Raw genomic sequence first — 13,511 nt, 5'->3', positions numbered from 1 at the left:
GAGCAGGCAGTAAAACTCTAGTATTGTAACAATTCAATGTTTGGCGTGCAGTCATGTAAGTCATGACTGTACGCCAAACAGGATACACAGATTCACAAATGACAACACCAATTATATGACAAGAGAGTCATCTGTCAGTACTATTCACGGTCTTCACTTTCATTGTCACTCAGCAGTTAATGATCCAGCTGTGTGAAGGCCTTCTGTTTGGCATCAGCACTGTCACTGTCTTGGAAAATACCTCCAGCTAAACACTGATCTCTCCTGTGGTTGGTTAGCATCAGTCAGCCTGGCAGCTAACAAACTTAAAATTCTGCTTTAAAAAAAAAATACTATGGTCGAGGACAACACACGATAGACTTGGTTTGTTTGTTTTTTCTCTGTTGAAAGATTTCCTGCCATAGTTTTGCCTTTCAAAACTATTCAAATGTGAGCCTAAAAAGTATGTCGGCTTTATCACAAGGCTGACATACCCTACAGTATAAACATGACAAAAAACCTGACACCTTGCAACTTGTTCTCTGTGCTGTTGCTGTGGGTACAGGGCCTTACAGATACCGGACAAAGCAAGGCTGAGGCGTCTAAAAATCACCTGCACTCAGCGATAATCCCCGGCTAATGTCTGAAAGTGGACTAGCTCTGACGTACGTACTCTTTGACACCTCTTGGATAATCAAGTTTTACTCTTATAAATGGTTAAATCAGCACTTCCAGCTGTCTTTTATAATGGCAAATGGTAAATGGCCTGTATTTGTACAGCGCTTTACTAGTAATATATAATATTACATTTTAATATTCTTGCTCTGTTTTGGGGTTTTTTTGGCGTGGGCAAGGGTGGTCCATATCAGCTCCAAGATTCCACCATAATATTATGGAGAGACTTTCCAGCTCTTTGTGTTCATGATTTCAGGCAATACAAGTTTTAATCTCTGCTATGATGACAAAGAGCATCGTTCAGCTCCAAAAAATAAAATAAAATAAAAAAGAAACAAGGCAAAGACTTAATTTCAATTTCTACCTGCTACATCACAAATGGTAAAAGTAAACAGTACAAATTGGTGCTTTTCCACTGCAGCACCACTGAAAGTGACAAAATTGCGATTAGTCACATTCGGAACAATCTAAAAACTGTACAGCCACACTACTTTTCTTACCTGTTGATAGGACCACTGGAATCCCTGTGTACAACCATCAGTGCCTCACGTTCAATCGTTCTCTCTCACTAAGCAGCTAATGGCGACAACACTACACAACACACGAGGGAGAGCAAGACTATGCCGCCTGGTCAGGCGTATGGCACCCAAGCACCAAAGCCATTCTCCTCCCATGCCTCTTACATAAGAGAACAGATGACATCCAAACAGGCTTGGTGAGGGTGGGATTAAAGAACAAGGAGGAAGGAGAGAGGAGGGGTGCATAGCAAGCAACAGGGAGACCAACCGAAAGGGAGGACGAGGAGGGAGGGAGGGAGGGAGGGAGGGAAGGAGGAAGAGGAGGGAGGGAGCTGCTGTACGACAGGAAGTCAACAAACAGGCAATGGCAAGGCCGAAAGAAAGGAGCTGGAGTAAGGGAACAAAAATGCACACACAAATATGTACAGGAATGCAGTGCTGTGGATGAGAGGAATACCAGCTTGAAACATACTATGCAGTCCTATAAAAAATTAAGTATACACTTACTGCTTTCTAAGGAATTAAGAATAGCTACATGCTGCTGATCAAATGCAGTTGGTTGTTGATCATTAGCAAGTGTGAGCACCTCAATAAAAGCAGAAGTTTGAGCAGTTTGCTGGTCTTGAGGATTTGTGTGTGTGCTAGCAATGGGGTGGATGTGTCTTGAGTTTTTTGCAAAAATCACAAGAGCTACATTTTAGACTCTACAGGCCGCAATTAGCATGTTAACTGTTAAAGTTCATGAAGGTACAATTTTTAAAAAAAAGATACTCAACAAATATGGCTTGTTTCAAAGTGTTGCCCGGAGAAAACCTCTTCTCTCTAAGAAAAACGAGACAGCATGGCTCAGGTTTGTAGAGTTGCATCAAAACAAACCACAAAACTTCTTAAACAACGTCCTTTGGACAGATGAGATCAGAGTGGAGATGTTTAGCCATAAAGCACAGCACGATGGTTAGAGAAAACCAAACACAGCATATCAGCTGTGTGCCTTATTCTAACTGTCAAGCACGGTGGTAGAGGGGTGATGATTTGAGCTTGTCTTGCAGCCACAGGATCTGAACTGGTCCACCATGAACTAGTATTCTGTAGTCAAACATGACTGTGTGACAGCTAAAGCTTACCCAAACTGGGTCATGCAACAGGGTAATGGTGCAAAGCGCACCATGAAAATCTACAACACTATAGCTGAATAAGAACAGAATCAAGGTATTGCAGACCATACCCTGATCACAGAGAGGTATGCATTAACAAATGTTCACAAACCTCAATGAACTGAAGCAACGTTCTAAAGAAGAGTGGACAAAAATTCCTACAAAGGGATGTGAGAGACTTATAAAGGCATACAGAAAACTATTCATTCAACATACTGCTGCTAAATGATTGCACAAGCTATTGATTGTGCTGTGTACTTAGTTTTTCACAGGGTTGCAGTGTCCAAAATTTTCATAATACGACAAGAGTCATATTTTGGTACAGCCCAACTGCTTTTCTTTTTATTTCATGGAAATGAAAATAATAATAAAAACATTTCCTTGATATAGGCCTGCAAAATCATTATCTACATTGTTAGAAGTACATTCGGCTTATTAAACATCACAGAAGTAGTAGAAAATAAAAAATAAATAAAGTCATAAATAAATAAAGCCTTATGCAACAACAACAGCTGTCTTGGTTTGGCTGGCCAACACTCAATAACATGACTCTGATAATAACTTGCTTCAGAAAAAAGATCCTCAAAGACACTTTTTGGTTGTTAATTAAATTATTTTTTCAGCTCATCCATACCAAAAGAAATCTATAAATGCACAGACTGTTTTATTTAACGTACTTTTATTGTTATTTATTCTACTTTTTTTGCTAAGGAAAACATAAGTGTTCATTATAATAAGTAAAAAAACATTTTTTTAAGTGTTTTTCAATATTTACTGCCAGCAGTAAATGTCATCTTATCAGTCAACAAAACTGAAAATATATGGTGCAGTTCGACATATAAGCAGTCAATATCAAACTGTGTGTTTAACTTTGTGTAAGTTAAACACACGATATGCCCTTAAATCCAATAATTCATCCTGCTTTGCAGCTTTTATTGCCTCCCAAAAACCAGAGTCATGCAAGTATCATGCAAGTCACAGCAACATAAAGAAGACAGGTTACTTTACATATCCATCCAATAAAAATTGCTAACAAATTGAACTAACAATACCAGTATGAATCCCTGGCTTACTGTACTGAATCCTCATACTTCCGAAAGTCTCCTGTTGCTACTATCAGCTGAATGCTGCAACCTGACAGCCCGTCTAATTGGTGTGATTCATTCATGGGTGAATTGCGCTGTTCACACATCTAAGTACAAATGAACTCAGCAACTTTCAAACACACGCACACACACACACACACACAAAACCACACAGAGCTGATAAGGAGGAGGCAGTTAATGTACCAGCCTTGTCATAAACACAGAAGACTTTGGATGTTAAGTTATCTGAGTTAAGGTTGGACCTGTTAACAACATGGTTAAACTCTAGAACCTTAAAGGTGAGCCAGATGTGTCACGGAACAGGAGTAAACCCTCCTAAACCACAGACAGTGCAATATGAGTATATGAAAGGCCACACCTGGCCTCCCATAAATGGCTGGGGATGTAGAGACTAGGCAAAATAAAAGCAAAAGTAGGAGTAGTACGATAATACTTTAAAGTTAGCCCGATGCATTCCACTCATCACCACCACCTCTCATCTACAATGTCACTACATTGTTATTAGAGGTGATGATCTCTCTCTCCCTCCTAACGGTTCTATACACATTACTCAACATGTAGAAACAATGGTGGTCTGTGCAAGAAAATATAAGATGACAAGTTTAGAGGTACGAGCCTGTCAGAAACAGCCTCTTAGTGCACAGCCAGTCAAAGTTCATGTAGGATTATCGCCACACCGTTTGACAGTTGGCTTCACTTGACAGGAAAGCTAAACTTGTCTCATGCTGGGTTCATGGGGCTTTTTCAACTCACGAGGATTAAACAGCAGCATTTACTTTGAGCGAACCAGCCCGTGGGCCGCTGCATACAGCAAATAACTCAATAAACCCTAGTTCCTGTACAGTGCAATTTGATGTCACATATTTGCTGCTGTTATCAGCTAGAGCAGCAAAGTAGACCATCAACTCTAAGGTTAAAAATGAAGCCGTTCGGGAGAGCTGGCGTTAGCTTGGGCAAATCGGGCCTGGCAGCGACAGCAGCAGCAGGAGGAGGAGGAGGCAGCGCAGCATTCAAAACTTGACAGCGCGATAGCCTCACTAGCGTTAACTAGCTAGCAGTGTTAGCATCTCGAATAACCGTTACAAAGCCGCATTGAACGCTAGATAGTCGTCTCCAAAGAACACATAAAGCTCTAAGATAGTATAGCCATGAAGATAAAGCGGCTTTCATTTCAAAGCTTTGAAGCTTTACTTTAGAAATTATATTTTTGGTAGCTAGCTAACGTTAGTGCAACGGTTATCGCGGGTTAGCTCAAGTTGAACATGTAGCCTTAGCTTAAGACCCGCCACCAGTCAAAAGAAACACAAGAAGCTGATTAAAAGAATGAAACCTGCGATTATATCAAAGCCAATGTGTGCTAATAAGATAGAGTTACCTGGGCGGGCTCGGGCGATCACCCATCATCCCAGATGTAAATACGGGGCAGTGCTAATGCTGCTACCGTTAGCTAGCGCTCACAGACTGACAGAGTGACCAGGCTGGGAGACACACACCGTCCCGAGTCCCGACCCGAGCCCGACAAGCTGCAGCCGACCAAGTGGCTGGTAGCCCTCCAATCGTAGTACTTTACCTTGATCCTCTGCGGTTCGCAACGGAGACGGCGGCGAGGAGTTATCCTATGTTTGGAAAGCTATCGGGCTATTAGTTAGGCTACCTCCAGTTCGGTAAGAACAGCCTTTCCCCAGCAGCGGCGGAGCAGCAGGAAAATCTTTGGCCTGAAACAGCCAAACCCACGAGTAGCCTTCCTTCCAACTGAATAATCCTCAAACTCCCATTAATTACAAAATACACCTACGATACACACAAACGATTACGTTAACGCATTTACATTCCTGTTATTGATTCACTCGCTCGTCTTCCCCAAAAACCCTGGATTTTGGTGTTTTCTTTGCTCGTCTATGATCCGGGGCTGTTTCCTTTCACCCTATTGTCAACACTGCTGGGTTGAGACCATGGCACACATAACAGAGACACAGCGTAGCGTGCTGGACGAGCATCTGAACCACGTACAAAGCTGATTGGCTGCAGGGAGCGATGTCCGCAATTGTGATTGGACAGCCAGAACTGTCAATCACAACACGGAGAAACGAGGCTCCGAATCCGTCGGTTAGGTAGAGGAGAAGGGACAAGGAAAAAGATCGAGGCAGAGAGCGAAGTACAGTGTGTATGTGTGGAGGCTTCACCAGGCAGCGTGCTGGAATGAGGCTAAACCTGTCCGAGGCCCGGCCCTGCACCTCGCTTCTATGCATCCGCATTTTAACGCTCGTTCTGCCCAATCGTTTATTGCACATTTATAAGTGTTTTTGAAGACCTCCTCACAGCCGAGGCGGTGCTGTGTGAAAGACGAGTGCATTTCAGCCCTAGAACCGAAATTAGAGAGGAACACAGCGAGAGTTACATAACTGATATATAGGTCTGTGAATGCGCTATATAGCTAATGCTAGGGCATGCATGGGTGTTTCCTTTACTCGCTCACGTATTGGTTTTCTCTCGCTTGATAGGTTTTTAAAATAACACATTTGCAAATAGTTTCTGCTCCAACTTTACAGCAAATTATACAAATAATTTTTTATTAAAAAAACAATATACCATATAATTCATATTAGTCACTATACTGGAAACGTGTCAACTGAAGTGCTACATAGGCCTAGCTATATCTTATGTATTTGAATTACTGGTGCATTAACGTGTAAGTAGCAATAATTATTAGTATTAACGCACTGTGTCCAGGGGTAGTTTTATCTAACGTGTGGATTACTGGCCAATTATGAGGCAGTAGGCCGTGTATAAAGGTTTCGCACATTTCATACAAAATTTAAAAAAAACTCCATACCCCAGTGTTTTTCTATGACTGTGGTTGCTTTGCTTTTTTAAGTCGTAATTTTAGTGTCATTTTTCCTCATTTTATGTAGTCACAGCATCTCTTGAGAGATTCCTGCGACTTATTCGTGATTTTTTTTCATCTGCTTCCTCATCATTTTCATCCTTCTTTGAGTTTGCTGTTTTGTTATCATTTCCCTCTCTTCTAGTCCTTTGGCATTTTTTTGTCAAACTGGTGTTTCATAGTTTTCAAGGAGTATCTTTGGTGAGTGTAATGTTGGTTGTGATTTTTTATTATTTTTTGGCTTCATTCAGAACTCCACAAGATTTGGTATGTCTTAGGCAGCGAGCATTCTCAGCAGAATCTCTAGTGAAGTGTTTTCTCACCATTGTCACTAAGGACAGAAATAGCAAAACTGCATCATATTGACCAGTGAAACCACACTTTGGTTTTGCCACTGTAACAATGAAGCCTGCTAGAGGCCTTGTTCATACTAACTGAAGTAAAATTACATTCACACAACTTAGAGGAACCATTTCTCTACAGCTGTATTTCCCATATCAACACGTTTTAGTAGTAAAACCTAGTTTGTAGCAAAGTTAGCGTCACATCTACACTGCTAAATTAGGAATCATGGACTTTATCAACAATTTTAAAAGAAGGACCTTAGAAATAGTTCTGTATTATGTTTTTTAAGCAGTCAGGGGTCATATCAATTTGGTTATCATATGAGTGAACAAATAAGCATGTGAGTGACCAAAAATGAGCAGTTAGGCATACAGTGACTTATCAAGAATATAAACAGATATTTAAAAGAAAAGATGATGTTTCTCCATCACCCCATTCTCAGTAATGGTCTCATTGTGGTCACTCTATAAAAACTGTGTGGCTCCATCACTGTCTTTCAGTAATATCTGCAGTTTAAGTTTACTCTTTTCTGTGCAATTATATATATATACAGATGTGAAGAAGTCAGTTTTCCTGGGGCTTTGCAGTCGTTTAAAAAACCTGTGACTGAGTAGCTCGTAGAACCAATGTTAACAGAAATAGCTCTTTATGGCTTTAATGACTTTATCAGTCTTTCACATCATTGTAGAGGAATTTTACCCAGTCGTCTTCAAAATCTTGTTTCAGTTCATTGGGCATTCGTTTATACTGAGCCTACTTAAGGTCCAGCATTTCAGTCAGCTTGATGCTTTCCTTTTTCAGATATTCTGTTGTAGATCTGCTGCTGTGTTTGGAATTACTGTCCTGTTGGACCATACCCTTGCAGCCAATCTGTTGGACAGATGACCTAACATTTGACTTAAGAAAACTTTGTGTACAGAGGAAGTTGTGGTCGAGTCGGTGACTGCAAGGTGGACGGGTCCTGCAGCTGCAGAACTAGCCCAGGTCATCACCCTGTGCTTTATTATTAGCATTTGTGCTGATATGCTGGTACAAGGCTGTGTACATTTTGGCCAAACATCTCCCCTCTCCTCTCGTCTGTCCAAAGGATGTTGCTCCAGAAGTCTTGTGGTTTGTTCAGATGCAACTTGACAAACTTTAGCCACGCTGCCATGTTCTGTTTTGAGAGAAGAGGCTTTCTCCTAGCAACCCTTGCAAACAAGACATACTTGTTCAGTATTTGCTAATTGTGCTGTCATGAACTTTAACGTTTAACTTGTCTGGGCCTGCAGACTCTGAGCTGTGGCTCTTGGGGGTTTTTGTAATTTCTCTTCACGTTGCACAGTCTGACCCTGGGGTGAATTTGCTGTGATGTCCACTTCTGGGAGGATTGTGGGATTATGTTAATGCACAGCCAAAACCGCCAAAACCTCTGCTGTTACAGGGCTGCTCACGCTTTCTGATGATCAGTTAATCGAGTGCATCTGATCAGCAGCATGTGGCTGCTACTTACCCTCTTAAATCCTGTGGAAGCAGTGAGGGTGTACTTAGTTTCCACAGAGTCCTGTGAAAACTTCACATTAAGGTACCAAACATTTATAGTAAAACACAGGATGTGAAGTCCTCTCTGAAACTGAGTACATTAGGTACACCAAATTTGGATAGCTTTTTCTTTCCTTTTACATGTAAATATCATTTAGCTTCCAGAGTGAGACTCCAAAAAGACTCGTCTTTGTTTTGTCTGTCTGTATTTACTAATAGAATGTAATGACTCAGCTGATGTTTTCACACTGCAAAAAATTCATAGAGTAATGAATGGTTAAAAGAATGCAAAGATGAAGCCTGAGTCACCGCAATGATCGCTAATGTGAATGAGATTCACTGCATGACTCCACTGGCTAGAATTAAACACACACACAGACACTTGCACTGCCAGTCTAGTTATTCCACTTGCTGCCATTTGAGAAGGATAGCTGCAGTCTCAGCGTGATCACACTGCCGGGCAGCTCGGGTGACTTTCAGGAAGTAATCCAGTAATAACAGCTGGCCAGCTGAAGGAATCATTGCAACTAGAAGATAGAAAGTGTAAAAATGGATATAGGAGGAAGCTGTCAGTATGTCATACTATACAGTGTAACAAGATTTAATGCATAGTATGTTTCATTGTACTTAGTGGAAATCAGTCATCGGGGAACTTTACAATACCAGTTAAACCTCACTTATAACAAACAGTTTACTGTTTTTAAGATGTCCTTGTCCTGGAGATGAATCCTTGTGTTTGGAGACGTATTCCTGCACATGGTGGCTCTTATTTACTATTGACTGCGCCACATCTGTGCCACTTTTTACCAGTATTCTGCCATGGAAACCCTTAAATATGTGCCACAATGGTGTTGGAAGATAATCTGGGCAACTTTACTTTACTACAGTTTACTTTTCTTGTAGTTATTCTGCTCATTTCTGACCTTACTGGGGGGTAGGCCTAAATAGCTCTCATTGTGGGTTTGATCAACCAGAGACTCAATCATGTCAATGCTCAGTGTCAGTAGACTGGCAGTGATATGCTGTTTATTAGTAGTAGTAAATGTGAGAATATGCCAAGCAGGGTTGCAGATTATTACTTCTTTTTTAAATTCATTGATTGATCATTTGATCCATGTAAAACAAACACCCACATCAACATTTCAAAGCTGAGAAATCATAAAAAGTCCTGTATTGCCCAACCATCGATTGCGATACAGCAAAATGAATCAAAAACAGCTGAAAATCTGATGCATTGTTTTTTACAGAAACTGGACACTTCCTGCTCATTTCCAGCTCCAGATTTTTATACTCGACTTTGCTTGAGTAGCTTTGCATGATTCCAGTGTTAGAATAATGCTTATTTCTGTCATCTGTCTCAAACAAGCTGTTTTAACTCCTCTTAAACAGCAGGTGGGAGGGTCCTCTGTCCTCAAGAGTACCATGTCAGGAGCTGACACTGGAGCTAGTTTTAAATTCTAGTCATTTTTGGTTGATTAACTATTCTATTAATTGACAAATCATTTCTAGTCTAAAACATGAGTGACACCTGTCAAGTAGCTACAAAAGAGCAAGGGTGGCAATGAATGTGAATCCCAGCAGCATACGATTATGATACCAGCAAACAGTGACGTCTCCTCGTCCGCTTTGTGTCGCTTTCTGGAAAACATCAGATGTAAGCAAGCACATAGGGCACAGGACAGATGAATGTGAGAATACAGACATGAAAAGCTGCTTTTATGATTCAATGAACATAAATCACTAAACCAATCAGTGGAGAATGTCCAGCCAAAGAGAACGAAGGCTGTCCAGAGCTCTGAGGATGGTGGCTGGTGATGTGCTGGAACAGCAATTGTAGCCTAAAAACTGAGATGTGCTTCTAGAGAAATGCTCCAGTCCTGCGTGCTACAAATATAATAACTATAAAGACTGATTGTTGTGGTGCAGTCACACAGCATGCCAAAGTTTTTATTAAACACACACAGCTCTCTTCATATTAAAACACTTGCCCTGTTTGTTAGCTGGGGCCACCAGATCTTTATCAAAGACTAAAATACAATTTGCCTTTCAAAGTCACCTGGTTGCAATTTTCCTGCAAGCTGGTTTCTTTGTAAACACTAAAAAGGTCCACATTCAGGCTGCTACGACACACAAGAATATGTTTTGCTTGTAAACAGAACTGCACAGTAAAAACAACAGCATCTATCAACAGCTGAGGCAAAGATGAACACCATTTCATCTGCTTACTGACATCGTCCTCAGCAGCTGAGCTGCTTTAAATTGTAGGACACAGGGCTGCTTCAGTCAGGTTCACTTTGTTCCTCTGCTACGCCGTCTTCTTTTCTCTGTGGTAGCCGTGTTTTTTATGAGGTCTGGATTTGAGTCTTAGAGCTGACTCGCTCTTCATAGACTCCCTTTTCCCTGGTGTGAGCTCCTCTCCACCCGGTTTCCACAGCAGAAGCTGTGCATCCTCCCCCCCGGTGAACAACGCCTCCTCTGCTGCATCCCACAGGAAGCAGCGCACCGTGGAGGCGTGGCCACCCTCTAGGCTCCTGAGCAGATGAAGACCCCTGGCGTCACACTCCATCAGGTGGAGGTCTCCGTTGTTCTTCCCGCCGACCACCAGCAGCTTTTGGGTGTCCTCTAGCCACCGCCCCCCCACCAGGTAGTCCACGCCTCGCCCGTCAGCCAGTAGAGTCAGGCTGCGAGCGTCGGAGGTGCTGAAGATGGTGAGAGGCTCATCTGTATCCAGCTGGCCCAAATCCCACAGGTGCAGCCCCTCATCGTGGCTGAGGCACAGCAGCTGGGTGTAGTTGGCCCCGGACCAGCACACTGAGCTCGCTGATGAGTCGCTGTTGCAGGTGGCGAGCAGCGCATCCTCCTCCGCCCCCCGGCTGAGGTCGAAAACATTAACAAGGCCATCTGTGGAGCCCGAAGCCAGGCGGTCCTTATCCCGGGGATGGAAGCGCACCTGTGTGATGTCATCGCTGTGCGACTCAGAGTATACCCCAAGAAGCCCACCTGCCGGTTTCCTGGAATCCCAGAAAATGAGGAAGCTGTCCTCGCTGTCCACTTGCTCAGTGCCGGCACACAGGAGCATGTCACTGCAGCTTAGGTCGAAGCTGCAGTAACAGTGCGCTGGATCGCTTTTAAACTTCTGGGCTGCCTCCGTCCCGGGTTGGCGGACGTCCCACACGCGGACCGTCCCGTCAGCAGAACCGGAGTACAGGAGGTCAGAGGAGGTGTGGCCAAACGTGACCCCGCAGAGCCGCCCGTTGTGGCCTTGATACTCTCCCACTTGCTTCAAAGTGTCCTTGTTGTGCAGGTGGATGGTGAAGTTGGAGCAGGACACCGCCAGAAGGCCACTCGGCTGCAAGGCAACATCCAGCAGGTAGGTGGGTTCCTCCGGACAGGACCGCCTAGCGATGGACAGAACTTTAAGCTTCTCCTCCAAACCCTCCATGGAAGCTCCTGATGAGTTCCTAATGAGATGGAATAATTAAAAAGACACAGAACTCTGATCAGCAAATCCAGCAACTTTGTCTTTCACTTCCTGTCAGTGGTTAAAACCCTGGGATCCACCTGTGCCTACAACTCATCGGTTTTATAATCTAATACAGAGCTGCTTTTCTACAACTGTGTAATAACCAGCAGTTCCACAGCGGTCTGAATGTGCCCATGTTTATTCATGTGGAAGGAGACGTGTGGGAACAGTTTCTCCCACTCACAGATAATTGTGAATATTCTTCTAAATTATGCAGCAATAACAGTGCTCCTACACCACAGTGTTATCAGTCTGTGTGTAGCTTCACTGGGGAAAATACAAAGTTGTTTTTGTTTTAATATATCCTAAACTTTTTCTTTCTGAAACACCAAAGTAAAACTGCTTACAATTCAGTCTCCTATAACAAGACTCAATAGCAAATGTATATTATCTACAGCTTTCTTTATTTGCTACATGCATATGAGAACACAGCTGATGATGTTTAATAAATTGCCTAATCCAATTTTGTAATTCGGCCCCAAATTAAAACACTTCCAAAACCGCTCCATTATTCATGTTTTAGCTCTAAACACGAGTTTTAGGGATTTTTTTAGAGTTTGGCGCTGGGGTCTGTAGCTCCACGTTTATCGCTCATCGCTGTGTAGTGAATGTTATCGTGTCGCGTGCTGTTAAAGCCGACCTTCCTACCTGCTACAAATGAAGGGAAACTCCCGGTGTGTTACACACTAGTGTTTGGACACGTCCGCCGCCATTCTGGACACAACACAACAGCCCACTGCCACGTTATTACAATAAAAGACTTTGGCGTTAAAGCTCTTAAAAACACGTAACTGAGTTCATTTCACCGAAAACTACGCATGGAGGAAGTGCTTTGTGTCACAGTGTGTACAGACCGGGTGGAAACGTTCTTCATGACATAGTTCCGTTCGTGCGTTTCGTACTTATTACTTTTTTCATATTCTGTTTTTATCTTTATTTTTAAAATATTTATTATGAATTTATTTCCCTCACAGTGCACTTTATTATAACGTTGCTTGTGAATAGTTTATATTACATTTTTTAAATAAAATGAAAAATGTGGGAAATGTCACTATTACACTGTGCTTACGTAAGAAAAGACATAAAAACTGTATATATTTACGTTTCTTGATTTTTAATTTATCTCAGCTAAAAATTGTGCAAAAATGTCTGTTCTCTCTTTCTCTCTCTCTTTAGAATTTAAAGGGTTTAATGTGTCTCTGCAGTGAGTCAGCCAGTCTCAAGGCTTGGATTTAATCAAAGAGCAGAACTGAGACGTTATACTCAACAAGTAAATTACGAGGTCCTTAAACTGAGACTTGATTCATCATGCACCGGGGTTTCGTCTAATTTACTTTGCAGAGGAAAGATTAATCAGCTTATTCAAGAAACACAGCTGCCGCGCATCAGAAATATAAATTAAATATGTAAAACGACCTATGAAGCGTTGCAGCAATCTCTTATTATATTTTTCTTCAATTTTTTCTTCTTAAATCTGTTTTTTTTTCTCGCCTTTGGCAATTTCAGATGGCTTTTTGTTACAGACATACTTTAAAAAAGGGAACAGAACAAGAAACTCAAACATATCATCAAAACAAAGGGGCAAAGCTGATCTGGTTCTACTAGAAGGATTGCCTTAGGATGAAATAAATTCAGGTGTGATACCTGTGTCGTCCAGCAGGTGGCAGCAGGAGCAGCTCTCACAGGTCTCAAACTGTTCGAGGCTTTCCAGCTGACCCAAATCTGACATTGGAGCCACACAGAAACAAATTAAAGACAACCTCAGTCCTTCGGGGGTACTGGAGTAAGAGGAGGAGAGTGAAGGAG

The 13,511-nt window shown here is 42.2% G+C and overlaps 2 protein-coding genes across 4 annotated transcripts in view; both read right to left on the bottom strand.

Annotated features, from left to right (window-relative positions):
- The window catches only part of ppp2r5eb (protein phosphatase 2, regulatory subunit B', epsilon isoform b), a 47,716-nt gene extending 42,246 nt beyond the window's left edge, over positions 1–5,470 (bottom strand). Inside the window, exon 1 of one of the 3 annotated variants that reach the window (XM_005728586.2) lies at positions 4,808–5,470. In XM_005728586.2, the coding sequence (XP_005728643.1) occupies positions 4,808–4,836 (29 nt within the window). In that variant the 5' untranslated portion in view covers positions 4,837–5,470. Of the gene's footprint in view, positions 1–1,154; positions 1,424–4,807 lie in introns of those variants that run through there. The other 2 variants (XM_005728587.2, XM_005728585.2) reach the window with 2 other exon arrangements.
- Positions 5,471–9,182: 3,712 nt separating this feature from the next.
- On the bottom strand, positions 9,183–12,534 carry wdr89 (WD repeat domain 89). The gene is made up of 2 exons (XM_005728584.1): positions 12,354–12,534; positions 9,183–11,643 (listed from the first exon to the last, which is right to left on the bottom strand). Exon 2 carries the CDS (start codon positions 11,622–11,624, stop codon positions 10,488–10,490), a length of 1,137 nt encoding a protein of 378 aa, XP_005728641.1. The 5' UTR covers positions 11,625–11,643; positions 12,354–12,534; the 3' UTR covers positions 9,183–10,487.
- Positions 12,535–13,511: the final 977 nt, after the last annotated feature.

The sequence above is a fragment of the Pundamilia nyererei genome, unplaced genomic scaffold, assembly GCF_000239375.1.
Source record: "Pundamilia nyererei isolate P.nyererei 1_Seehausen unplaced genomic scaffold, PunNye1.0 scaffold00029, whole genome shotgun sequence".
Classification (NCBI taxonomy): domain Eukaryota; kingdom Metazoa; phylum Chordata; class Actinopteri; order Cichliformes; family Cichlidae; genus Pundamilia; species Pundamilia nyererei.
The sequence above is the reverse complement of the archived record's forward strand: the minus strand, read 5'-3'. Positions and strand labels throughout refer to the sequence as shown.

Coding starts and splice junctions, on each gene's coding strand:
- wdr89 (XM_005728584.1), bottom strand. CDS start 11,624: ATGGAGGGTTTGGAGGAGAAGCTTAAAGTTCTGTCCATCGCTAGGCGG.